Source organism: Camelina sativa, chromosome 18 (assembly GCF_000633955.1).
Source record: "Camelina sativa cultivar DH55 chromosome 18, Cs, whole genome shotgun sequence".
NCBI lineage: Eukaryota > Viridiplantae > Streptophyta > Magnoliopsida > Brassicales > Brassicaceae > Camelina > Camelina sativa.
This window is the reverse complement of record NC_025702.1, coordinates 14,630,347-14,657,562: the sequence shown is the minus strand read 5'-3', so window position 1 is coordinate 14,657,562 and position 27,216 is coordinate 14,630,347. Positions and strand designations below refer to the sequence as shown.

At 35.0% G+C, this 27,216-nt stretch overlaps 7 protein-coding genes across 9 annotated transcripts; 2 read left to right on the top strand and 5 right to left on the bottom strand.

The window, feature by feature from the left end:
* On the top strand, positions 7–2,020 carry LOC104761678 (WPP domain-interacting protein 2-like). The gene is made up of 2 exons (XM_010484789.1): positions 7–1,095; positions 1,232–2,020. The coding sequence occupies exons 1-2, from the start codon at positions 135–137 to the stop codon at positions 1,915–1,917; spliced, it is 1,647 nt and encodes a 548-aa protein (XP_010483091.1). The 5' UTR covers positions 7–134; the 3' UTR covers positions 1,918–2,020.
* Positions 2,871–4,832, bottom strand: LOC104761677 (zinc finger protein ZAT4-like). The gene has a single exon (XM_010484788.2). It carries the CDS (start codon positions 4,581–4,583, stop codon positions 3,075–3,077), a length of 1,509 nt encoding a protein of 502 aa, XP_010483090.1. The 5' UTR covers positions 4,584–4,832; the 3' UTR covers positions 2,871–3,074.
* Positions 7,968–11,518, bottom strand: LOC104761676 (uncharacterized WD repeat-containing protein C2A9.03-like). Of its 2 annotated transcripts, XM_010484786.2 has the most exons (12): positions 11,250–11,518; positions 11,054–11,150; positions 10,485–10,567; positions 10,270–10,391; positions 10,004–10,171; positions 9,819–9,905; positions 9,497–9,631; positions 9,285–9,395; positions 9,032–9,123; positions 8,827–8,932; positions 8,651–8,737; positions 7,968–8,566 (listed from the first exon to the last, which is right to left on the bottom strand). In XM_010484786.2, exons 3-12 carry the CDS (start codon positions 10,495–10,497, stop codon positions 8,153–8,155), a joined length of 1,335 nt encoding a protein of 444 aa, XP_010483088.1. In that variant the 5' UTR covers positions 10,498–10,567; positions 11,054–11,150; positions 11,250–11,518; the 3' UTR covers positions 7,968–8,152. The 2 variants fall into 2 exon arrangements, with proteins under 2 accessions (XP_010483088.1, XP_010483089.1); XM_010484787.2 differs by lacking the exons at positions 11,054–11,150; positions 11,250–11,518 and adding an exon at positions 10,757–11,018.
* Positions 12,945–16,612, top strand: LOC104761675 (actin-related protein 8). The gene is made up of 12 exons (XM_010484784.2): positions 12,945–13,354; positions 13,439–13,524; positions 13,620–13,690; positions 13,806–13,873; positions 13,977–14,038; positions 14,131–14,228; positions 14,489–14,570; positions 14,811–14,953; positions 15,136–15,284; positions 15,579–15,712; positions 15,890–16,008; positions 16,290–16,612. The coding sequence occupies exons 1-12, from the start codon at positions 13,011–13,013 to the stop codon at positions 16,359–16,361; spliced, it is 1,428 nt and encodes a 475-aa protein (XP_010483086.1). The 5' UTR covers positions 12,945–13,010; the 3' UTR covers positions 16,362–16,612.
* LOC104761674 (GPI-anchored protein LORELEI) lies at positions 16,643–17,858 on the bottom strand. Its single transcript, XM_010484783.2, has 3 exons — positions 17,646–17,858; positions 17,462–17,521; positions 16,643–17,147 (listed from the first exon to the last, which is right to left on the bottom strand). The coding sequence occupies exons 1-3, from the start codon at positions 17,734–17,736 to the stop codon at positions 16,789–16,791; spliced, it is 510 nt and encodes a 169-aa protein (XP_010483085.1). The 5' UTR covers positions 17,737–17,858; the 3' UTR covers positions 16,643–16,788.
* LOC104761673 (phosphatidylinositol/phosphatidylcholine transfer protein SFH14-like) lies at positions 19,994–23,486 on the bottom strand. The gene is made up of 13 exons (XM_019240348.1): positions 22,965–23,486; positions 22,606–22,897; positions 22,419–22,518; positions 22,059–22,325; positions 21,899–21,976; positions 21,640–21,744; positions 21,506–21,555; positions 21,292–21,391; positions 21,096–21,194; positions 20,846–20,981; positions 20,407–20,753; positions 20,258–20,311; positions 19,994–20,143 (listed from the first exon to the last, which is right to left on the bottom strand). Exons 1-13 carry the CDS (start codon positions 22,969–22,971, stop codon positions 20,120–20,122), a joined length of 1,659 nt encoding a protein of 552 aa, XP_019095893.1. The 5' UTR covers positions 22,972–23,486; the 3' UTR covers positions 19,994–20,119.
* On the bottom strand, positions 24,247–26,131 carry LOC104726163 (ubiquitin-conjugating enzyme E2 30). Of its 2 annotated transcripts, none has more exons than XM_010484780.2 (5): positions 26,026–26,131; positions 25,369–25,454; positions 25,140–25,267; positions 24,920–25,024; positions 24,247–24,585 (listed from the first exon to the last, which is right to left on the bottom strand). In XM_010484780.2, exons 2-5 carry the CDS (start codon positions 25,436–25,438, stop codon positions 24,442–24,444), a joined length of 447 nt encoding a protein of 148 aa, XP_010483082.1. In that variant the 5' UTR covers positions 25,439–25,454; positions 26,026–26,131; the 3' UTR covers positions 24,247–24,441. The 2 variants fall into 2 exon arrangements, with proteins under 2 accessions (XP_010483082.1, XP_010483083.1); XM_010484781.2 differs by having other exon boundaries at positions 25,369–25,457; positions 26,026–26,124.

Below are 27,216 nucleotides of genomic sequence, written 5' to 3'. Positions count from 1 at the left end.
TTTTTGGTTTATTGAATTCTCCTTCTGGTTCCCTGCTGGAATGATGGTTTCTGTTCTTGAGATTTGATCCCTCCCATGTGAGAATTTGGAGGATGAGAAGTTAGTAGAGGGGTTTGAGGATTTTGTGTAACGTTATGGATTTGGAGAGTGAAAGGTCTGTTCTTGAGTCTGTTGAAGATAATAATGGCTTGATTGGTGAAGTTGAGACTATTGGGGATGATAAATTGGTCTCTTCTTGTACTACTGACCTTGATGAAAAGTTGATCTCACGGGTTGAGACTTCTCCTCTTGTTTTAAAGGGGTTTGGGTTAAGAAAATGGAAGAGGAGGGTAAGGAGTGATCTTGTTAAGGATACTTCTGTGAGTTTTGAGAACAGTAAAGCTCTGAAGAGGGTTTTGTCAGGAGCACTCGACCCGAATGCTAAACATATGCATTTTCCTGAACCTGATGATGGACAAGATAGTCTTGGTTCGGTTGGCTCGGTGGATAGTGTTGTTGGTTTTGATATAGCTGGGTCTAGTCATGGCAGTGGTCTTGCTTTTGCAGCTGGTTTTGATTCTGATAACAGTGAGGATCGGAGTAGTAAGTCCTCCACTGCAGCCAGTTGTCCCAAGGTTAGGTATGAGAGGACAATGGGTCATTCTTGGGAGAAACAGAGAGCAAAGTATTTGGGTGGGAAGAGTGTGGTTAGCTCGGGTGATAGTGGTCAACAGAGGAAGAGTAGTGTAGAGAAGGGTAAGAAACTTAGAGGAGAAAGGATCAAAAATGAGAAGGCAAACCCTCATTCTAGTTTGGAATCTGCTGACTCAAGAAGCTCCAACTTTGTGTTTATGCAGGGTGCTTCGTTTAGTTTGAGTAGCAGCGAACACGGTGGAAGAATAATAATGGATTACAATGAGGATAGTAGTGATCATGACACACATATTTCGAAGGGAAAAAATAACGTGGGAGTAGAAGAAGAAGAAACAGAAGGTTATTCACAAGGAGACTTTGTTGATGAGTCCCATATCAAGAACAATGGTTCACCAGACAACTTGGATCCATTAAAAGAGGCATTCAACAGTTTTCAAGCTTTGCAAGAAGCTCTCCAAAAAGGTAGCAAATTCATAGTATGGTTTTTCATCTGAATCTTGATGGTTGATACTTACACTAGTTCCTTATTGTTCTTTGTCATGTTAACATCATTGTGTATCGAGTTTAACTGAACTTCTGGTTCCTTTTGGATTGTCAGAACTTCTCAAATTCAAAGAGCTTGGAAAAGAATCTGTGTCATCACTACATGATGGAGGAGAAAGCAGCAGTTGCATACACGTGGGACATGAACGAGCTAGTGAAGCAAGTTCTTCTCACCGGTTTGGGTCTGAAAATATGGGGGAACTGGGATCAACTTCTCTAGATTCCGAGATACTGAACCTGGTGAACAATGTAGAGCATCTGGAGATCAAACTAGAAGAAGCAAAATGTATTCTCGAGGGTAAAGAAACACAAATCCGTGACCTCGAATCCACCATAAGCGTTTCAGAGTCACTTAATGGAGGAACAGAGATCGTGATCGAAGAAATTTTCCAGCAAAAGATGAAGGCAGAGATTGAATATATCATATTCTCAAGATCAGTGGCAAACCTAAACAGAGAGATCAAACTGATTGAAGAAGAGAAGACAATGGCTCAGAAGACATATGGGCAAAAGATGCTGTCAAAGCTTGAAAAAGTAGAAACCAAAGCTGAGAATCTAAAGAATCAAGCTCAAGATTTACAAAACCATTGCGTAGAGCTCACAGAGATTCAAGAAGTGAAGTGTTGGAAGAAGAGAGCATTCAAGACCACTTCATGTCTTTTTCTACAGTTAGGCTTGCTGTTTACGCTGTTTACTTTCCAGTTAAAGCCAGAGTCGGAGACTTTTGTTGTGCCAACATGAGAGTTTTGTTTGATGGAATCTCTTTTAGTTACTTTTCTATAAATTATTGTCATATAATGTAACATCTTTTTGGCTCCAATAGACTAACTCCTCTTTGCTTCTACTATGTTTTATTGTGTGCTGCAATGTCATGACGTTAGTGTGCGTACTGTATACTATATTGTTGCCTCTTTGTCAACTTTGCCATCATTTTCCGTAATTTCTTTATTAGATAAGAAACAGAAGATAAATATATAAACACACTATGGTTCTAACTTTACACTTTCACATTGATCCAACATTTTTCTTGAAAGGGTTCTAACTTTACACTTTCACATTGATCCAACATTTTCTTGAATAGGGTTCTAACTTCTAATCCATATGGTTAACTTGGTTCAAGAACAAATTTAGAGTGTATTTGTATCCAAATAGTTTATCATGGATTTTACAACTTTTGGGAATATCCACATAAGCTTTAATAAATAATTTGAGTCGGTCTTAATATATATTATATTCATTTGTAAATCTCTTATAAATAAGAAAAAAAAAATCAATATATAATCTGGTTGTATGAATATTGTCTGCTGTGTTGTCTGTGATGACACATAGAAGTGGTCTTACGTCATTAGCTGCAAGTGGAGACTTTTGAAAATTTGACTATAAAACAGCCATATTAATGTTGGTTTGGTCCAACACTTAACAATGTCCCACGTCTTGAAGAGTTTTAGACTTGCAAACCAAATCAATATACAAAGCAAGTTCTAATATTAATCATCAATTCGCCATCTTAAATCTATGGAGAAACCATTTGTTTGAAAAAGAAAGATAAGATGGTGAGGAGATGAATAAGATGGTTTGCTTTATGGAACTTTGGTCAATTAAACTATCATGCTTTATGTGAATCCAAAAGCATAATAAAGAAAAAAAAATCAAAGCTTGAGAGAAGAAAACAAAAGAGTTATAATATCCTCTCATCAAATTAACAAAAGACCCCACCAAATTAGATTAAAAGCCAAACCACCAAAGTACTTCAAGAACCCAAAATCAAAATATCTTTCTGTTTTTGTTTTTCAAGACTACAATGTCAACAACTCCTTTTTACCATCATTATACTTCCTAATTTAATAGTTTTTTTTTTTAAAGTTAAAAAGCTTACTTTGCTTGCATATGTATGTCTCTTAGACTCTTTCTTCTTCCTCGTCTTCATTAGGTGGCAACTCATTCAAGTCAAACTCCAAAAACGTTCTCTTCAATTTCTTCACCTCTTGCACTATCTCTGTTGCTTGAGCTTGACTAGAAGACGCTTCTGCTGGAGCAGTAGTTGGAGCAGCTGTTGGAGCCGCGGTTGGAGCCTCAGTAGAAACTGGTCCTGTCCAATGACATCTCTTGTGACCTCCAAGAGCTTGACCTGTTGGGAAGCTTTTATGACAAATATTACATATGTGATCTCCATTGTTACTGCTGCTTATAGATGTGTTTGATCCTTGAGCACTAGCTAAACCGGTTACTATTGCTTCGATTCCAAGTAATGAAGCTTCAGCGTTTGCCCTAGCTAGATGATTCTCCGAAATCTTGACCTTGTTGTGACTTGCTCTATGACCTCCTAAAGCTTGATAAGAAGAAAACGACTTGTTGCAAGTAACACACACGTGCTTCTCACGTACACCAGCAGCAGCACCACCTTTCTCAGCTGCAGCAACAACCTCAAGCTGATGATGATCATGATGAGTAGATGATGACTCTTTCTCCATCTCAGACAAACTTTTCTTCTTCTTCTTCCTCTTCTTAACCATTTCCAGATCTTTCTCTTCAACTGAATGCGAATTATAAGTCTCTGCTACATTAAGATTAGCAGCTTCTTCTGCAGTAGTAGCTAAGAACAATAGGTTATTAGCATCATTCATATCTTCCTGTGGTTGATCCTTCAAATCTGATTCATCAACCTTCAAATCACTTCTCCTTCCTCTCTTCCCTTTTGTAGACCATCCTTTAAACGATTCCTTAACGTCAACAACGTTTTCGGATTCCAAATTATTATCCCATAGCTCCGAGTTCTCATCATCATCATCATCAAAATCATCATCATCATCATCATAATCCGAGCTTATGAACTCATCATCATGATCATCAATAGAGAGTGTAGAAGACGAAGAGTTACCAAGTGGATGAGGAAGAGGAGGAGGAGGAGGCAAAACTCCTTTCCAACCTCTATCTGGATGATGCCTCATGTGTCCATACAAAGCCTTCATTGATGTAAACTTCTTGTAACAAACACAACAAGCTACTTCCAACTCACCTCTTTCAGATCTACCAACCATACCTGACACCATCTTTGGTCTCTGCACCACTGAGTACTGCGCATGAATCCGTTTGTGACCTCCTAAAGCTTTACCTGAGCTAAACCTTTTACCACATTCACAACATACATGATGCTTCTTCTTCTCTTCATCTTCTTCCTCTTCTTCTTCCACACCTCCTTCCTCTAGATCCATACTCTTAGCTTGATCATGATCATCTTCTTCTTCTACTTCTTCCTCCAGACGGAAGTTTTTAGCTTGATCATCTTCTTCCACCTCTTTACCTTCCTCCTCAGGTTGAATCCTTGGGATTTTAACCTTGATAGATCCAAATCTCGGTCTCCCAAGTGAGAATTTACAGTTGGTTTTGCTACCTCGTAATTGGTCCATCGCCTTTTGAAGCTTGAATCCACACAAAACACCAAGCTCAGATCAAAGCTGAAACAGATCTATCCAGCTGATTACACTAGGGTTAGCTAGCTTCTCCTGTATGTAAAAACACACACTAACTTAGTGAAGAAGAAGAGAAACCCTCAAAAGCTCTCTCAAACTCGATAAAATCTCAAAGCTATGAAAATCTAAGAAAAAAAAAGCAAAAGAAGAAGTTGAAGAAGTTGAAGGAGAAGAAGAAGAAGAGGCTATAGCCATAAGAGTGAAGAAGAGTCTGTATTGTGCCTCACGTTTTTGGATGAATAGTCTCTCTCTATTTATTTATTCACAAATATATAAAAACAGCCTTTTTTATTTAAAAGCTAATAATAATTATAATTAAATTTTGTGTTTATAGAGTTTGGATGAATAGTCTCTCTCTCTCTTCCTTGTAAACACACTTTAGTATACTTACCAAACAAATACTACAAGATATGACTTTTATTTATTTGAGGCTTTTTGTTTGACTGTGTTTTATATACAAAAACACAATCTGCTAAGTCTTTTGACTAGTAAACAAACTTGTTTTATGGTAATTGTGTAAAAGCAAAGACTATTATTAGTTTGTGGTTAATTTCACTTTCTTTTTCTTTTGGTTATCCCTTATAATAATGTATCCATATCTTCCTTTTGGGTAGATTCAAAGGGTATATTTATGATTGATTGAGTTTCCTAATTTATGGAAACGCAAAACGTGGTTTTCTTTGGGTGTTTTGAGCAATATATAAAGTTGAGTTCACGTTTTGGGTTTGAACCAAACACGTCGTAATCCGATCGTGCGTTAGGGAATAGTGAATATATATGTGATTAACTGCCATTTATCTTTTCGTGGGTATTGCAATTAATGGCAAATAAATCAAGATTTTATTTAAAGACCCAAAGATTAAAATTAAAATGAAAAAGATTTTATCTGGATTTTCATTTATTATTATTATTGAGATAATCATTTGGCATCAAAAGAAAATCTTTTGAGTAGGATTCCAAAAGGTTTGTTTAGTAGAGAGAAATGTTTTTTTAAAAACATATACCAGTAAATTTGTTTGGATACTTATCCTAATTTGTAATTAAATCTTCAAAATAAGGGTTCTTATATATTATTGTCCTACTTTTCCTGAAGATGACTCACTTCCTCAAATCCAAATCTAAAATAATTTAGATTGGTAAAGTTTTAGGTTATCTGAAAGTATTTAAAAAAAATTAGCTTTTCTTTTATAGGGTTGGTTTGTCTTTAATTTCGTTCAAGTTTTACATATTTTTAATTTATTATGGTTTATCCAAAATATAAATTTGTGCAATTTAACTCAAATGATAGATTGTATGTGATTATTGAAAGCATACAACTAATATATATAAAATTTAAATTTAACCATTGCAATTAGGTGCAAGATGGGAAGGCGTACACAGTGTACAATATTTCTATTGACACATATTTTTTGTATATCTTAATATTTATATATGTAGAATATATACTAGTAAGAAAATATTTTTTACTCCATTGAACTTCTTCATAAACAGAACAAATCTAACCTGTCCAAGAAAAAAAAGTAAAAAAACAGAACAATCCAACTAAATCATAAATGGTCTAGTAAAAATATATATATTTCCCATGAAGATCATATTTCATATTTATTTTCTAATTTCTTAATCATTTTATCTTATGTTCTTTTCTTTTATCTTTTACCTTTATTAACCTATTCAAACAATTTATATTATATACCTTATTTTATACTACTTTCCATCTCTTCTTTGATATTTTTAATAAAACAAAAGTAGTATAACAAACACATGTAAAAGTATACAACTGCGAGCTAGATACATATAGTATGATATAGTTTCATGAATGCTCTACACTAAATCAAGTCTTCTTAAGTATAAACAAAATATCAAGTCTATATTTTCATAATAAAATATGAAATATTTTTAGATATATATTTTTTTTTTTGAATAAAATGTAAAATTTATTTGAAAAAACTGTTTTACATCAAGTGCAGCCTAGAGTTAAATGTTTGATAGTATGTCTGACTTTACATTTGAGAGACTAATTGAGTAAAAAAGCCTGACTCAACGTGTTGCTAGCCATAGTTCCATGCATCCAACTACTCTGTTGTCGTCTTGAAGGGAGAGGAGGCGATCCCGAATTTGCCTATCCAGTCTTTTGACGAGGAGAGCTGGTGATACAACCGGTTCTCCATGTCGACGGTTGTTTCTTTCCCTCCAAATAGAATGCATGGAAGCTTGAAAGGTGTAGCGGACCAGAAACAGAGCAGATTTCCCCAATGTGTTGTCTGTGAGCAAATGGATCTATATATAATTTTTAGATATTATATATAGACTTTGGTATTTCTAGTTAGAAACTAGAAAGGAAATGGATCACTTAACTTTCAACTCCTACATTTGTGCATCTCTCATTCACCGCCTCAAATTTTTGTTTTGTTTTTCGTCATAAAATTGTTTTATACGAAAAAATCAATGTTCATGTAACCTTTTTTATGGCTAGTATATAACTTCTTACTTCTTAGATTCTATTTTCTAGAACTTTTACATACGTTAACCTTAACAACATAACATTATTCTTAAGGTGAATTTTCAAGCATCGACTTGTATGTAAGTAAAGTCCATTGTAAGTATTTTGGTGAATTTTGGTGCGTACCTCAAAATTTAACCACACGAAGTCGACCAAGCACTAAATGCATTTGTATGAAAATGTATGTTCATCTCAACTACACGGAGCATGCATTCTCAGGCAGAGTGACATGACATCGATCAAGAAACAAAGGAGTACACCAAGAGTATCATGTCGCACCCGCCAAGACAACACTACAGTAGTTTCCCTAAAACCCTACGTTACGTACCAACTAATACTAGAATGATCTGATCTGATGAACGAGCAAGGCCTAAAGATCGAAGTCATCAGATCGAAAGACCGCATGAGCTAATTCATCTACATAACCACATATATGCATGTCACCACACTAAAGCAAAGCAGGTGTCGTGATTTTCTGTAAGAGACAACATCTTTCTTATGTTCATCTATTATACAAATCATTGTTCGGGTCTTCGGGATCTCTAGTCTCTTGATCGTACTCACCCTTCCGAGATTTAATTTTCACTCAGTTAAATAAGACTTCATGATTACCCAGTTTTGTATGATGAGGCCTTTGTTGACGAGTAGGTAAAAATCAAAACCAAGCCAAATTAGTTTTTTCTTGATACGTCCAAGTTGTATGATCCAACCCTAGGAAGACTGTTTCTTAATTTGTTGGTTAAAAATCTTCTAGCCAAATCTAAAAGATCTTTGAAGGGATTGAGTTTTTTGACTTATGAATCCCAAAGACAATTTCCAAGTCCGTGAAAAATGTACATTTTAAAAGCACAACAAATCAAATTACACAAATGAACAGCTTCTGATGGTTTCTCTCTTTTTTTCTCTTTGTCGGTATGATTATGAAACCTAACCAAGTAGGCATATAATAGATTACTTTTATGTAAGTTATTTTTTATATAAAAAAAGGCTTAAATTTGATTTTCCATCAAAGTAATGAATCGAGATAAGTGTAGTCTCTGGTTCGACCATACTCCAAGAGACTTCCATAAGTCCGGTCCCAAACACCGATGTAGAGAGATTCAGTATCTGGACTAAACGAAATCCCAGATATCTCTCCAAAGAAATCAATTTCTTGCTCCTTTTTGTAACCTGTTTTTGTGTCATAGATATGGACAAAATCTGCTGGCTCCGCCATTGCAACGTACCGTCCATCAGATGTGAACCTAATGGACCGTACGGCTCCGAGGTTACCTTTTAGGACAGCGACTGATTCCGAGAGCTTCCTTGTGTCCCAAATACGACAGGTCTTGTCTTGGTTTCCTGTGGCAAATGTTACACCGTTTGGATGCCAAGCTGATGCAAACGAATAGTCTAAGTGACCTTTTAGCGTCCCGATCGTCTGCAACAAAACTCAAAACCGTAAGGTTCCAAAAGACCTAACCGCAGTAAATTAGATAGTTCCTGGAAGAAGAATGTTAAGTACCTGTCCGTTGCTTGAGTCCACCAGTAGACCATCTGGATCATCTCCAACTACTGCTACTAGTTTTCCATCAGGACTTAGGGAGCTATGCTGTAAAAAATTCCAATTAAATAAATTTGTAAGATTCAGTTTGATTTATCTGCAGAAAAGCAGAAGAATGAGAAATTAGGTGAGCTTACATTGACAGGCCATAGAAAACGGACGAGTTGGACAAGCTGATATCTCTCCATATCAAAGTCTCTGACTCCGCAGTCATTATTTGAGGCCATGAAATGAAGTGCGCCACTAATAAAACCATATTACTAGTTTCAGTTACTGTTTGTCTTAAAGCCTAAGACTTGGAAGTACAAAACCACCAAAGTAATTTGAAAGGCAAAGAGGTACCTTGAGTTTCTGTATATATCTACTGCATTGGTGATAGCGTTTTCGGTATAAGTTGTACGTGAACAGAAGCTCACACCAGGTCTATCAAGATGCTGTTTGTATGGGAAACAAAAAAAAATTCACAGAATTGTAACATGATGAATAAGCAACTCGTTTGGCATTTTAAATCAACGGAAAGAGGCTTCTAAGCAGTTGGTGGAAACACCGAAGTTTGCTACTATCCTTATTATCTATTCAAAGTCGTTGAACTAACCTTGCAAATGAGTTCTCCCTGAAATCCACCAGCAACTAGCAGTCTTTCTTTGACTGCAAGAGTGCTAATTTGAGTCTCCGTAAATCCTTCCAACAAACTCTCGGGATGTTTCTGAAAACATATGAAATATCGGCTTTAGATAACCCAACAGAGCCGAAAAGGAGTCCCACTCAAATTAAGAAGATGGTTTGGATAATGTTTAAGAAACGAACCTCAGATGGAGCTACATGACCTTTAACATTAAGTATTTCATTCCTGGAACCTGTCAAAGAAGACCAGTGGCTGATGGAGTAGTTGGACAATAGATAAACATCATGTTTTGAGGTAGCCCAGACCAAATTCCTCAACTGCAACAAAGATGGGAAAATAATTAGTCTAACTATGATTCCGTCAACAATACTAGCATAGATAAACGTCTACATTTGAATTTCACTCATCTGACGATGAAAAAAAGAAGCTACCAAGTTACATTTACATGATCTGAACAAAGGACCAAACTGTTGGCATAACAGAGACGGGTTTAAGTAGACAAACCTGAAAATGGAGAATGGTTGATCTCACTGATCTAGAATTCCTCCTGAACTCATAGAAAGAGCTGCCTTTCTCAGTATTCATGCATTTCTGATTCCAATAAGCAAGACTAGAGTGAGAAAACGGTCAAACATAGGTACATCTCCAAATAAACAACCTTAAAAAAGAAGCATGAAAATGTGATTCACCTTAGCAGATTCCTCACCCGAGTTGGGGATATTTTCATAGTTTTTGTACTGTTCTAGCCTAGTTTTCCTATACTCTTTTCTAGTAACGCTAAGTCTATCCCAGGGTATACCCTGAATATCTTTCCCATTCCTTGCTTGAGCAGCAGAAGTATCCGCTGCAGACTTGTTCTGAAGTAATAATGATTCCATGTACACAAGTTTCAGTAAATTGGGAGTTTAAGACATATAGTAATGGAGAAAACAGAGTAAAAAGAAGAAAGACAAACCAATTGGTCTTGGTCTAAATCTTCAACTTCGGAATCAGAAGCATCGATATCCCTACCGTCAAACTCGGCATTCATATCATCCTCAAGATCATCCATGTCATACTCATCAGCCATATATTCATCTTCAAAGTTCATCACCATATATATTGTAATCAGAGACCAAATTTTAGGAAAAATGAATACTCAAATCACACAGAAGGGAAAACAGAACAAACCAAAGTCAGCCATATCTTCTCTTAGACCTCCTCCCAAATTGAAACAAAGCCAAAATCCAATTCCCACTTTCTCAAAAACCAACCTGTAATATTATAGTAACAATTCACAAACCAATACAAAATTAATAATCTTGAGACTAATAATAATAATAAGATGATGCAAAATTCATAAATTTAGGAATAATCAAAAAATTCACAAATCAATAAAAACATAAACAGAACAATAGTGGCAAAAACATTTAACATAATTATCGTATTTATGAATCTCTTACCCGCAAAATTCAATTCTCCAGGAATCAATAAAATTGCAACGCAAAAAATTTCAATTAAATTGCAACTAAAAAAATCAAAGAGTATTCGATCTAATGCACTAAAAACCCTATGTTTTTGAATCAGGAGGGGAAAAAAAAAGAGATATTAATTCGATAAGATCGTCGTCATCATCTCAACCCCAAAAAAACCCTAATATTAGTAAAAGAGGGGTTTCACCAGAAAAGAAAAGAAAAAAAAAAAGAGAATAGAGGGATTAAATAAGATGTGAAGAATAAAATGAAAAAAAATCGATTTACCAAATCTCGAAAACTTGTGTTGAGAAATTGACGCGAATTAGGTAATCACCGGATCTGAGGAGGATCCAATTTTATTGTATACACACACACACTCCATCTTATTAATAAAAATAAAAGGTTAGTTTAATCATTTTTTCGTATCAAATATTATCCACGTCAGCATATTAACAGCCAATCTCCAATAACCACGCGTTACCTGTGGTATCATTGAATTTGAAGTTAACCAAATCATCCAAAGAGTGAGAGATAGAAAAAGAGTGAGAGACCAGTTGAGAGAAAGAAGACGATCAAAGGTGGTGGGCATCAAAGGATTTGAAGAGAGCATCAGATTTAAAAAGAGAATAATTTTTTTTTATATGTATGTATATGTTAATTGGGTACTCGATTCTAGTGTATATAAAGGTGACGATCAGAGATCACAGAGGGAGTTAAAAAAACAAAAAACAAACGTCGAAACTTGGAGAAGATGAAAGACAAACATTACTCATGGCTTCATAGATCGAATTGAAAAATTTATGTTTTAAGGGTTTTTTTTTTTTAAATTTTAAAATTATGGGATTTGATTTGAGGATTTGGGGATTTTTCATGGGTTGTAGATGTATTATCTTGGGTCGGATTTTAATTTTGGTTTTGTGTTTGGTATGATCGGTTTTTATCAGATTTATTATATAAATCGATAAAATCCAAATATATGGAGAAATAGATGAAAATTATGAGTTCAGATATATATAGGTTGAGAAGTATTTATAGAAAGATATTTAGGATGAAGGCAAAGTTTGGGGTCTATGATATCATAGTTCTCATGGGATATAAGACATTTTTCCCAAAGATACGTCTGACCATTTCAATTTATTTTACAATTGGCTCACAAAGTTTGAATATGCGGTTTGGTATCTACTTTGTTTCAAAATATAACATGTTTGGAGTGAAAGCACCGAGATTAAGAAATAACCACTTTAAAAAAATTCAACCAATCATAAATAAGACTGTATAAAATAAATAATAAAAAAATATAAAAATAATATAAAAATTACTAAAAAGTTGAAAACATCTTATATTATGAAACAAAGAAAACCTCAAAAACATCATATATTATGAAACGGAAGGAGTATTTGATTCTAGGTATTTCGAGTAGAAAGGTTTAGAACTATTGTATTTGATTACTTTATAATTTTGGTTTAGTTTAGAATATAAAAATGGTTAGGTTTGAATAAATTTTGACAAATATATTTAAAACTTCTAAATAGTTTTGATTATTATAAATATTTTAATTAAAATATATTTAAAAACTTCTAAATATTTGTAATTATTTAAAAAAAATTGAATATTTAATTTCTTTATATTTGTAGTTATAGTTTTGGTAATAGAGTTATTTTTAAGTTTGAGTATACTCAGACTGAAAAAATGATATTTTAAAAAAAAATTCTTGTATCAAAAATGATGATTTTCTTTAATATATTTAATATATTTTTAGTTTTAAAATCAAATAACTAATTAATGTTTTTATTTTACAATACATAATTAAATGTATGCATCCAATTGACTACAATACAAGTGTGAGGAAAGTACAATTAAAGAAGTACTAAAAGAAGTATAAAATAAAAGTAATTGATAATAACATATCATTTATTGTTTTTTAATTTTGCTAAAAAAATTTAAACATCATCATTTAAAGGAGTAATATATAAACTACAGTATATGTTAAGTATTTTTGCCGAGGACTACAAAAAAAAATATATCGTTCTGATGCCTTTGACATTAATCAGTGAGAGTCGGTGAGTCCCTTTTTTCATCTCACCGTACAAGTAAACACGTGTCATTATCCACACAACTCCACGTCACAACTCTCCTCTCGGATGAATCAAAACAGTATGTAGTCCTGATCCGTTGCCTCGGGAAAGTTTTCTGATTTCCAGAAAACCCGAAAAAAAAATTATATAAAAAAAAAAATCTGACCATGATTCTAAGGAAGGTATGGGGATCGATGTGGAACCGATCGAATAGTTGTAAAGATATGGTGACTCCGACATCAACGAGTCGTGTTCCTCCTCTTCCTCCTCTGACTATGTTGTCGTCGTCGTCGTCTCTCGGTGCGTTTGATCAGCTTCCTATGGATATTCTAGTTCAGATACTGATGTTGATTCAGCCGAGAGATGCTGTGATGTTGAGCTTAACTTGCAAAGCCTGGAGATGTTTAGCTTCTGGTAATCGTCTCTGGATGTTTTATCTTCAGTCTTCTCAACAGTCATGGGACTCTATTTTCTTCGCTGAGACTAGTCTGCGCTATGGTTATCCTCTCCGGTGAGGTTTTTTGCTTTGGTCAAGATAGGTATCAGTGTTTAAAACAATGTAAGATGATTCAAAAGGTTTAATGGTTTTTTGCAGATTGGTTTCTAGTCAATCAGGGGAGTTGTCTTTTATGCGCATTTATGGTCAGAGGGCTCAAGTTCCTGGTTCTGTTATTATTGATGGTATGGGTTTTCTGTTGTAGACTAGTTCTGTAATTTTTGTCTTTCAATTGTGCTGAAAGATTTCTCCTTTTTTTTGTATGTGTGTCGTTATGAAGGTGGTTCTGGATATTGCAAGTTTGGTTGGAGCAAGTTTGATTCACCTTCTGGACGTTCTGCTACTTTTCTGGTGAGTCAATCGTTGTACTAATGCGGTTCACGATTTTGATTACAGTAAAAGATAATAAGCTTGAATTCTTGTCTCTTGCAACACACAAGATAGTTCTTACTAGTTTGATCGTCAGGAATTTGGCAACATCGAGTCACCTATATATGCTAGACTTCAACAGTTCTTTGCTACCATTTTCACCAGGTTTTTTTTTTGCTTTTCATCATTTTGTTCTCCTTACTGATTTTAGCAATTGATGTACGGCTTTTGCTTTCCCGAATTCATGAGGATTAATTTTTTTTTACAGGATGCATGTAAAGTCCTCTATGCAGCCAATAGTGGTTTCACTGCCCCTCTGCCATTTTGATGGTTAGCTACACTAATACTTGTTTTATCTTCAGGATTTATACATTTTTCGTGGTGTTAAACATTTAAGGATTTATTAATTTTTTATTTTTCAGATACTGAATCGGCCAAGGCATCGAGGCGGCAACTTAAGACTGCTATCCTTAATGTCTTGTTTGACATGAATGTCCCTGCAGTCTGTGCAGTTAATCAGGCGAGTCTTTCTTTCACTCTTTAGTTCTTTATGATGACTGTTGCTCCAATATTGGAATCATTTTCTCCGGGAAATGTATTTTCCATCTCTTTAGCCACACAGTACATGTAATAGTATGTATTGGCGGAAAATTGTTTTTTTTGGGGTATTTGATGCATTATCTCACCATTAACTGCAGATAGTATAATTAAGCTTTATGCATTCCTTGCTACTATTACAGTCATAAGCAAATTATGAAATATTCTGTGCTCTGTTCTCAGGCTGTGTTAGCTCTATATGCAGCAGGGCGGACATCTGGAATTGTCGTCAACATAGGTTTCCAAGTCATCACCGTTCTTCCAAGTAAGCTGTTTTCTCTCTACGTTTCTACTCTTTTTGTAATGTCTCAGATCTTGTTTAGTGACATGGTAGCCTTTGGAGCTTTAGTCTCTCATGATGTGATTTCTTTTGTGGAACCGAAGTTGATTAAAGATGAAAATGTGAACATAACAACTTGCTGAAAATTATCATCATGTATCTCTCTCATTCTTTCTGCACCATTCACTTCTGTAACAACAATTTACTTCTACTGGTGTTCTGCAGTTTTGAATGGTAAGGTGATGCGCCAGGTAGGTGTAGAAGTCATTGGTTTTGGAGCATTGAAACTTACGGGATTCCTTAGGGAGAAGATGCAAGAGAACAACGTTTCCTTTCAATCACTCTACACTGTTCGTACTCTTAAAGAGGTATTACCATAGACCAATTTGCTCTCTATTGCAGATAACTATGTAGGTTTCCATCCTAAATAGCTTCTGCCTACTCATGAAGAAGCTTTAGTTCATAGCACGTTCTATTCGAAGTTACTGACTATAGTTCTTTGTTTTCAATCGCTTCATGTAATACTTTTCTTTTTGTTATGCGAATGCAGAAACTGTGTTACGTGGCTCTTGATTATAAAGCTGAACTTTCAAGAGACACACAAGCTTCAGTCGAAGTTTCAGGTGAAGGATGGTTTACTTTGTCAAAGGAGCGTTTCCAAACAGGGGAGATATTATTCCAACCACGTCTTGCTGGAATGTAAGACCTGAATTACTTATCACAATCACATTAAACCTTGACCTCACTCTTAAGAGGTTCGATCTGATTAGTTCTGAAACTAAAATGATATCATCTGACCATACACTATAGTGCACCAACTTGTTTATAAGTTCCACTATTTTCATCATGACTCTTATATATTTTAAAATTACACGACTGTAATACTATAAAGCTTCATGCAGCTCGGGTCTGGGTTTCTTTCTTGTGAATATTCTCCATATTTTGGCCATTTTGTAATTTATATTGGTATTGGTTCTGGCCTTTCCAAAACAGGCGTGCGATGAGTCTGCACCAAGCAGTGGCGCTCTGTATGGACCACTGTGATGCAGCGGGACTTGCAGGTGATGATAGTTGGTTCAAGACTGTAGTACTGACTGGGGGAAGTGCGTGTTTACCAGGGCTTGCAGGTTCGGTAAATATAGCTCTTTCTTTTGTTTCATTTATATTTTGCAATGGCATCAATTTAAGCATATATCAAATAACCAGTACTTCTTGCATATGAATTAAAAGATCTTTGAAACTCAATCTAAAAGATACATGTCTGACGTGCTTATGGGGTTTTTTGTTTTGTGAGCTGTATCCAGAAAGGCTAGAGAGAGAACTGCATGATCACCTTTCTCCATCTATAAGCAATGGAGTCAGAGTACTCCCGCCTCCTTGTGGCGTGGACACAGCATGGCATGGGGCAAAGCTTATCAGCAATGTAAGTCATTATTTTCTATCCATATTTGCAAACCTATTAGTAAATGACACAGTAGATATCTCTTAAGTCCTCCTATCTGAAACCTATCTTTGATATTATATACACTTTGGACATATTTGGTGAATAAGCATAGCGTGAGAATACAGATGCATTAATAACTCCTTTACGTATCTCGATTTTATACTGGACATTTATCCGAAGCTTGTTCCATAGATTAATTTAACAAAGTCCAGTCTTGTGATTCCTGACGCAATTGCCTTTCTACTTATTACTGTGCGCAGTTAAGCACATTTCCTGGTCCTTGGTGTATCACAAGGAAGCAGTTCCGTCGCAAGTCAAGACTCATGTGGTGAATCTCTCAGTTTGTTTCTTTCTTACCATTGGAAGAAGACCAAGTGAGAGACAGAGCAAGTCTTTATATGATTCGGTATATGTATAGTGTCAATGCTTTGATTGATTGGACGCAAAAGCCATAGATAGCAAACAATTTAGTGAAAACCATGGTAATTAAGTTACTTGTTTACCTTTTGTTTACCTTTATACATAGAGATACATATTGTAATTAAGACCTCTTGCTGATATATATAGATACCAATCATCAGTATTCACTTCGTTGGTTATAAGAAGAGACAATGATACACACGAAAGCCATAAAGTTATCATTAAGAATTTTTTGAAGTCCCTAAAATCAAAAGAATGAGACAGTAAAACAGCAAAACAAATCGTGGATATACATAAACTCTCTTCCTCAGGTTGTTTACAAGAAGCATGTTCTCAGCCTCAGAACAGCTTAACGGAAACCAAGAAAGCCGCGGAAAGGGTCAGCCAAAGACAAGAAGAAGAAGCTGCGGTGGCTGCGCTTGCATCATCAGCTGAAGTGGGAGACGTAGCGGGGCATTCAAGACCTTCTTTGCCTTCTTTACACTGGTTAGCGAAAAGACCAGGCGGGTATTTACCATAAAGATTGATGTAACTGAACATAGTGGTAGCACAATCTGAGCTAAGGTCGTTGAGCTCGTCAGCGTAAGGACAAGAAAACTCCTTGAAGGCAGCGCAACATTCCTTTGGTGGGAATTTGGGACCTTTGCATTTGTCGGTTATGATCTTGTAGTTCATAAACTCAAAGTTCACAGGACATGCTGTTCCATAAAAAAAAAAAGAGAAACCAAATGTCACATAGAAGAAAACCAAACATTCTAAAATGCCCAAAGACTTGCCATTAAGACACAACACCAAAAGTAAACACATTGAACATCAAGAACATATCTATCTATATCTTTAATCGGGATCTGTGTATGTGCATAGAACACATTGGGGGGAATAAGTCTATAATTGGAAACTCTAACTAAGATCTACATACTAAAAAAAGAAAATAATCAATTGCTGGAATCATTGTAAAAAGGAAAAAGTAAGTTGAGGGAAAGAAGATAGAGAATTATAAAGAAGAACTTGCGTTTCTTGGTCTGAAGCAGGTTTCTTCCGGTAAACGAACTCTGGGATTGGAAGACACCATCTGCAATAAATAAACCAAAAAAAAGAATTGAAGGTGATGACCAATCTAACCAAATTAAAGAAGTCTGATCGAGAAGGCTAGGACAGAGTTAGAAAGAAACAAGAAAGGTGGGTGTGTTATTTACCTGAGATGACAGTTGAAGATGAGAAAGAAGAAAAAAGAGAAAGTAGAAGAAAGAAGAAGAAGATAGCTCTAGAGAGGAAGTTGAGCTCCATGGTTCTCTTTTGGTTAACAGAGAAGTCACCACGAAGAGATCTGATTCAAGAAGAAGAACTATGGCAAACCACGAACACGAAGATAGAGAGAGAGAGAGAGAGAGAGAGAGAGAGAGAGAGAGTAAAATTAAAAATAAAGTATATACTATAAAATAAGATGAGTCTGACGATGACATATTTTATTTTAACAATTTGGATTACAGCCTAGATAGAATAACGCGGAAACATGCGAGCCTGTCTGTTTCTTCAACCTCTTAACTCCGAAACGGCGACGCTTAAATAGTCTTCTTCATTCTCAATAATTCTATATTCCGATGATCAAAGCACTAATATACATCACTAAATTCTATGTTGTATATTTTTGTCGTTGTTGCATAGTATGTTTCCTTTTTCTTTTCAAAATTTTCAAATTGTTATGTCATTTGTTATCCATGTTTATATAATCTTATGCAAATAATTGGGCGATGACTAGTAGCCATGGTAGAGAGAGTTGGTTGAGTAGTGTGTTTAAGGGACAACGTACTATTTCTCTTTCGGAACTATCGTATCTTGCCAGTTCCCCATCGGTCTTTGACTTCTTACCAGTTCTTTTTCGGACTTATATACTCCACCTATTTTCCTACGAATCCGTATTTCTCCGCCTATTTCCTCATCTAACTTAAACTTCTCATCTAATTTCCCATCGTCTTGGTTTTAACGGTTTACTGTTTTGATTAACCAACAACGAACCTTATTAACCAAATTAAACAGGATTACAACTCGATTACAACCCGATTACATAACTAAACCTAACTTAACCTAAAAATAAAAAAAATCCCTAATGTTTGAAATGAACAACCCTTTGCTCTCTTCTTCTGGCTTCTTTTCCCTACCAACATTCATTCCAAAAATCTGATGAACTCAATAATTTAATCAATTGTGTTTTGAACAAAGAAAATTAAACCCTAAAAAGACAATTTCTAGTGAACATCCTACTTATTTTCAATTTAAATTATGAACTGAAAATTACATGTTTGAGATTGACAAATCTTGAAGAAATAGTGATAGGAACTGTGGGTAATTGTTCCAAACAAGGCGACTGAAGTATTTACCATCGATCAGTCGATGTAGAACTCACCACCGAGCAAACCGTTGCCTTGTTTTTCACCACTGAGCAAACCTTCGTCGTCACTGGATCTCTTCATCACCACCATCTCATATGCAGTATCATCTTCTTCGTCTCATCTCCTCATCATTACCACCAGATCTCGTCATCTTCGTCACTGTCTCGGACCTCTCGGTCACCGGATCTCATCATCGCCAGCAGATTTCATAATTGTCACCACCGTCTAGTTTATCGGATCTCATCATCACCATTCACCACCATCTGGTTCGCAAACTCGTTATCATCACCACCGACTCGTCTCCTCATCGCTATAACCAGTTCGCAAACTCGTTATCATTACACTAATTTAAATGATGATATGATTCAGCTTCTTTTTTCATTTTTTATTTAATATTAAACAAAGATGAAAATGGGGACTAAAGATGAGATTTGATTTTCATTACTGATCTTCTCAAATCAATAGAAAATAATTATAATTTAGTAATAGCATACCTGTTATATTTTACAAAAATAATTGTTGTTTAAGTCTTTGAAAAATAGAAGAAGAAGAAATCGGGTTGGGTTGGATATATTATCCTGGTTATAAATTGGTTTCATACTGGTTTAACATGGGTTTCTATCGGGTTTAATCCCAAAACCGTGTAAACCCAATTAGATGGGGAAATAAGCAGAGAAGTATGAATTCAGGGGGAAATAGGCGGAGGATATAAGTCCGAATGAAAATTGGTAAGAAGTCAAAGATCGATGGGAAACTGATACGATACGATAGTTCCAAGGGAAAAATAGTACGTCGGTCCCATTGTCCGTGTTTAAGAGTAAACCGACTTGTGACTTTCTTTTTGGCTGCACATAACATAATGAATACAAGTTACAAAAAATAACTACTAGAATTTTCTATATCTTTGTCCAAAACAAAAAAAAAACAAAAAGAGTTGCTATGACCAAAAATAGATTTTTAGCATAATTGTTATTTAAGTGATTGTAATTGTACGTGATCACCTTGATTAGGAGGATGGATCGTAAAGTATGAACAAGTCACTACTTTTTTTTAAACCCAAATTTAATTTCAAGATTTAGGTAAGCTTTTGTATTGGTAAATTAAAGACTTCCGATTTTCAAACATATACGTGTGATATTATTAGTCGCCTCCTCACTCGAAATTTTAGATATATTTTGTGTTTTTTTACAAGGAATATATAAAGAAGACGAAAAATACAAAACCCCAAAGGTCTCTGTCAGCATATAGAAGTTTGTATCTCCTTGCAAATACCAAAAGCTTCAGAAACAGCATCGTGTTCTTCGCTGTCACCATTAAGCACACAGTCTCAAAGTTATGAATATAACCCACAAAATATATTGGACTAAGGAAAAGAAAAAAAAAGTCAATAATCATTAGATAAATCTGAGTGGGCTTACTTCTTGGTAATGAGACTCAATCTGAACCTGTTTTGTTAATGTTAAGTGTAATACCTGAAACACACACACACAAAAAGAAGATGTATTAGTAAATATAATATAGCATTTACAAGCTTCTTACAAGATCAAGATCGAGAGGGTTCACATACTGATTTAGTTTTGTCAAGATCGAGTTCTAGAGACCTGATCCTCTCTAGTGATTCCGTTAGTAGCTTCTCATTCGCTTCTGGGATTTTTACAGATTTTCTACTAATCTCTGTTAACTCTTTCTCCATCTTCTTTAGACGATCTAAACACTCAAGAACTTGGTTGTTTACGGATGAATCTGCTGGGACGACCACTACATTATTGTTCTGTCTTTGCCAGTATCCAGGCAATAAGAAAGCAAAGATAGCAAATAGCTTCAGTGAAAAGGCTAGTAGTATTTTCACTAAGCAGAAAATGTTCTCGCTGTTGATTTTTTCTCTAAGTGCACCAAACCGTAAAATCTGACCACCTGGTGTGCGAGAAAGATCATTTGAGTACACTAGAGAGGATCATGTTAACGAAACTTTATAACTAGGCATGAAGAAGAACAAAAAAAAACACCTTCTCGTCTTGATGAATTTGCAAAAGAAGAGTTATCATTGTTAGTGTTAAGTAACTGGTTTTGTGACCGTTCTCCTTGAGCCGGTTCTATAGATTCCACGGTGGTAATGAATTTATCACCGTCTGATGTACTAGCCTGCACAAAGAGAGAGAGGCTTAGTCAAAAACAAATCATAAATAAATAAAGTTACACCAGTGCATTTGTATGGAATTTAATAACCCGCTCAAATTATCGAAGTATTGAACTCACTATAGGTTGGATCGTGCAAGTGGTAGAATCATAATCTCTTATATGAAGAGGAGATTTAGTAGTTTGCGGTACAGGGTTTACTTCCATGTGATGTACGAGCTGTAAAACAAGAGACACCCTTAATATTAGCTCAACTTATCATAGCATCTTATGGATTCCTGAATCTTATAAACAAAAAAAAAAACAAGGGACATGCCTCAACTATTTCAGGATCATTCCAGGGTCCTTTGTTAGACCTCAAGCACCCTCCCTCGTTAGGACATTTGCATAAGCCTCCCAAGAATTCTGGAAGTTGACTGTACAAAGGGAAAAGAAAAGCAGTAACGATAAATGTGAGTATGCCGTGACCCAAACTTGAATAAGGCTATCTACAAAACAAAAACTTAATAGAAGACGTATAACAAATTAACCTGGAATCAATTACTTCAAGTAACTTTGACAAGGATCTTGACTCCAAAACCTGAGTAATACAAGTAATGAGTGGTTTCTGAAAACAAATAGGAGAGCTTATGCTTAAAACTCAAGAGAGATAATTAATCATTACTTGTATCTTTGCAATAGTCATCGGATCAAGAAGCTTCTGTGCGGCAGGCCAAAGAATATTCCTGAATCCAATCCCTGCATTGACAATGAACATTCGGTGCAAAGTCTGCAAGAGTCAGAGACCATCATTACAAAACTTTTAGAGCAACCGAAACATCCATATCCACTCAGCTCATTGGAGTCATATGACAAAATCTTCTCCCTTTCAATGCTTGGAATAGAGTCATATAGAAAAGTGTATTCTTCAAAGAGTTAGGTACCTCAGGGTAATAATTGCAATCTACTTTAGCAATGGTGGCCAGGAGATTAGCAGCTGTAGGAGTAAAGTTCTTCATACCCTAAACAACCAAATAGAGAGATATTATAACTCAAGAAAAGCCAAGTGATTCCTTTAAAACATCTACAGGAGTTTTAACACACCAGGCCTTCAACATCAAGTATTGTAGTTGTTGTAGTGACTCGTCGCTTTGCTGAAACTGAACACGCAGGGAGCTTCTCTTGAAGGGTCCTCTCAAATTCTTGTACATGGTACTTCAAGTATCGCTCTATGGTAGTAACCTCCATAAGCTTACCAGGATGAGCTTTCCCAAGTCTCTCTATATAAATAGGTCTCCCATCTTTATCAACTCCATGATACCCTTGAGGATAGTGCCTTGTCACTTTGTCCAACTCTTTAAAATTGAAGTCCTATTTGTAAAATGTTGTTAGGTCCATAGCAAAGATGCTTCTGTAACTCAAAAAGTGATAAAGCAATAGATGAAACACCATACTACCCCTTACCTGTATAATGTGATCGGTTCCAAAATCTTTCCTCCATTTAAGCATTTGTTCCCATGCCGTGACAGTCTTCTCAATTTTGAATTCCATTGTTCTTAGAAACCTGGACATAGAAAAAAGCATTAAAAATTTTCATTTCTATAAGAAAAGAGACAACTTTAGTGCCCAGCAAATGCATCTTGACTTTTACCTCAACAACATATAGTAATCATCATGCCTTGGAGGCAACAAATCTTTCTTGAGAAGTTCTTGACGCAATTGAGAAACAATCTTCTCTTCTTCCTCATCCCTAACATCTTCAATCAAAGGGATCAAGTAATCGATTTTACGTTTGCCTTTCCTCTTCAAAGGATGTGTAAGTTTACTAGAACAACTAATAGCCTTCTTTCTCAAATTCCCAATTCTAGAACGCCTTGGTTCATCCTCTATACACTCAGAATCTGATAGTTTCTCTCTTGTTTCTTCACAACCTGCAACAAATTCTATATACTTCAACCAACAAACATCTAAATTTCAACCATTTCACTGATGGTCTCCTAAAAAATTTACCTGACATCTCTTGAGAATGAGTCAAAAACGTCTCAACGGATGAGATTATCTCGTCTGAAGGAAAGAAAAAAAGCGCAAGTAAAAATCAAAACTTTGAGACCTAAAAGTGCTCCAAAAATGTCAAAAGCAATGCTGCAAGACGAAAGTCGTAAAAGAAATTAGGAATCGACAAAAACCCTAAGGGAGTCCTTAAAGTGTTACGCAAGGTTGATTATAATAAAGAGAGTTACTTTTTCTGAGAGATTTTAAGATTAGTAACAGAAGCTGTAACAGATAATATCAATATCCAAAAAAGGGTAGAGAGAGATAGAGATAAAAAAAAAAGATGACGACGGTTAAACCTCTTACTATATACAAAGAAGAAGAGATCTGTCGAGGAGATCAAAGAGATTTTGAATTTTGAGAAAAAAAACAGAGGATTTTTGTTGCACTTGGTTTCTCTCTGTATCTGGGGGTTTCCTTTTTTAAACAAAAGTATTTGGAGGAGGAGGACTCTGTTTTTTTTCTTAACACCACGAAATGGCCGACATGTCTCATTCGCAGTTTAACTCCTTCCACATCTTTGTTTGCTTTTTATATGATTTTATAAATCCGATGTCGTTTTAAAGGCTCAGATGAATGTACTTCGAAGTCGTTGTTGGTTATTAATTTGGTAAAAAATATTGGCTTGCACACGTTTTCTTCTTTGCATCGCGTGTGTGTGTGTGTGTATTCGTTCGTGCAGTGTTTCGCATTAACTGTTGTTTGCCTCATGCATTTCTTAAAGTCTTATTAATTTGATCTACCAAACTTAAAAAGTTAAAACCGAATCCAACTTTTGTCTATTCAAATTTTAAACTTCCTTGTCATGGTGGCCTTACACCAAATTCTTTTACAATTTGAATACCTTATGTATCGTTGTCATATACATATGAAAAAGACTGAATAAAGTAGCTAAATTCATAAATACTAAAATAATAAACCATTTTAATAACTTGTTCCAAATTCTCAATAAGTAGAAAAAGAAGAGAAAACCGTACCAATGGAACAAGTCATACTCATTTGTTATTCTACTCTCTAAGTCTCTAGACTTTTCTAGTTGAACAAACAATTAGAGAGAGAGAGAGAGAGAGCCAATAGGAATCTTACACCGTAAAGACCTGTTAAGATCACCAAAAGGTGTTGGTCCAATCTCATTTCACTATCAGTACTATGCGCACTTTTTTTTAGTCATCCATAAACTTGTGCGTATAACAGTAGCAAGGGACTAATCATAATAGCCAATTTATTGGCTAAAAAACCATTGCAAGATATCAATTTTTCAAATAAGGCATAATCAAGCTCATGTACACACCAAACACACGGCTTAACGATAATAAACCAATAAGCAAAAAGTAGCCAAATTATAATATAAAAAAAGCCAAACTCAGTTTTTTTCTCTCTCTTATTTCTACTTTTTTAATGCGCAATGTACTGGTGTGTGTCTTATTGCTAGTTATCATCCCATTGCATACTTCTGGGTCCAGGATCTGGCAGTGGCCTCGTACTTGACTCGGTCTGTCTTGTAGATGTGAGCGATTTCCGGAACCAGAGGATCATCAGGGTTTGGATCTGTCAGCAGTGAGCAGATTGACAGAAGAACCTGTGGAAAATGCAGACCAACTTTAGTTATTTGGCTTACATGCAATTAAAAGAAAGTATATTCAAGCAACTCGCTAATGGCCCTATTTCATATATACTGAAAATCCACACATTATGTCACAGATTCACAGCCAGGACACAACTAATAGCCCAACGGATTGGGTTATTGTTTGTTCATATAATCAATGGAAAGACAGATTGGTCAAAGCAGGTAATCACACCAGATAGAATGCATAAAGACATGACCATAACTAAGACATGAGCATGAGAAGATGCTGCGGAAAACAGACTAAATGATATGCAAAAAAAGTATGAAAGTGAAACAAATTGATCACCTTGGATATGGTAAGTGCAGGGCTCCACTGTTCTTTCAGAATATCAAGACAGATACTTCCATTACTGTTGATATTTGGGTGATAAACCTTGGTACGGAAGGACACCTACATCATAAAACACTCGATTACTTGATTGAACACTTGCTCTAAGCACAAGGGCGGATGATAAACTTATTCAAAACAAGCCCCAACAAAACAAACAAACATAAAAAGATGTTACCTTTGGTGGCTTGAAGGGGTAATCTGGTGGGAAGTGAATGGAAACAAGGAAAACACCTCCGGTGAAAGGGCTATCTGTTGGACCCATGATAGTTGCTTGCCAGTGGAACATATCATCTCCCATAGGACCTAATAACATCACCAATTCAATATAAATCAAAACAACTCATACAATTCATTATCCTGAAAATGATTATGTTGTTAAAGCTACCACAGATTAAAATACTCACCGGCACTGCATGAAACAGGAGGATCCCTTTGCAAGTCCCTAAGCTCCTTGTTAATTCTTTTGGAAGCCATTGAAAAGTCCTTGCTGCTGCTAAAAAAAAAAAAAAAAGAAAACTCAGATGATTAAGTAAAAAAATCACCAAACTTCTACATGTATACAGATGCAAAAAGCACTACACATCAAGAACAAAGCTAATCCTAAAGGAAGAGACTTTATACGAAAAAGTTTTTTCATTATTTAAAGGATAAATCAACAATTAAAGACTCGTTCAAGTATGATGATACACTGCGTGAAGAAATAAACCAGAAAAATTCTCCAAAACCATACGGATAATGCAATCCTAATTTAAACTAAACAAACCGATCAGAGGTGTACTGATTCAGATCAAACAGAGAAACAAATCATCAAACAATTTCAGAAACAGGATCAAGCAAAATTACGGATCAGACTAAAAAAGGTTAAATCTTCATAAGAAGGTACCAGAAGATTCTAGAAATTAACACGAAGAACAGAACAAAAAAAATAACATGGATCGACGCTAAGGTAAACAAACAGTGAGATCAGGATTCTGGGTAAACCCTAAAGAGAGACGATGATGATGATGAATCAAATCGAATTCGAGATTTTGCGAGAGGTAATTATTTTTGATTTGACCTACCTTTTTGTTTTTTTAGGTTGATCTAGGGTTTTTGGATATTGTGATCTTCGGAAATCTCAAAGGGGTTGTTTTGAAGATGGATGATGATGATGATGAAGGGCATCGATACGGCTTAAATAGATTCCCTCATTCGAGCGGTGAAGCTTTGCCACGTAGCCTTAGCTAGATTCTTATGTTATTGGGCCTTCAAAAGGCCCAATAAATTTACTTTCTTTATGGAAAATTGGTATAATTTTACTCTTTCCCAGAAAATTGGTAAAATCAGAAATAGCGTTAGATTTTACTTTGTAAAAGAGATCTGAAAAGTTCAACAAAATCATTAAAAATGAATAAGTAAAAGATTTGTAAAGATTGCTAAATAGTTTTGTTGATTAGTTTTCTAAAATTTGGTAAAGTAATCTAAACAATTCCTGTATTTTTATGATATTTTTCATGACTTTATTTTATAAAAAAGTATCTAAGATCATTAACCAATAACATAACAATTGAATTCATTAACAATTCTAGATTTTTTTGTTTTAATTGAATAACATAAAAATTTTAATGACTTTATAAAAGTCTAAATTTAATAACCCAAATTTGTTAAGATTTTAAATGACTTTTTACAAATCACAAACTAATAATACTAAACTTTAATAAAGTTTAACAAAAAAATGATCTAATAACAATAGATAGATTTTACGTAACATTTAAAATTTTTAAAATTTTATTCAAATCTCAAACCAATAACCCCACTAAAAAAATGAAAAAGAATAAAACAGGAAAGTAAAATACTAAAATAGAATTAGAATCTTTCGGATTGCAGAGATTTAATTTGGATATGTTACTATTACCTTAACGGGAAAGACTATGTTCACAGTATCACAAGATTTGACATTTTTTTTTCTCACCCGGACCACGTCAAGTGAACCAAGAAGTAGACAAAGTTCGCCAAGTAAACCCATTTCTTTCTTGTACTACGTTCTACGTATAGTTCCATTACTTATTCAAATGAACAAGAATTAAGTTTTTTGTAATCGACACTTACATATTAGTATGTCTAATGTGCGTATCAGCATATTAATATACTTGAGTTTTGTGAAGGTTAAATTATCATATGTGAGATGTTAACATCTAAATTGGATTAGAAATTTCAAATGTTTTCTTTTCATTCTATTAAAAAGGGTACAGTACATAACAAATTTTGACTAG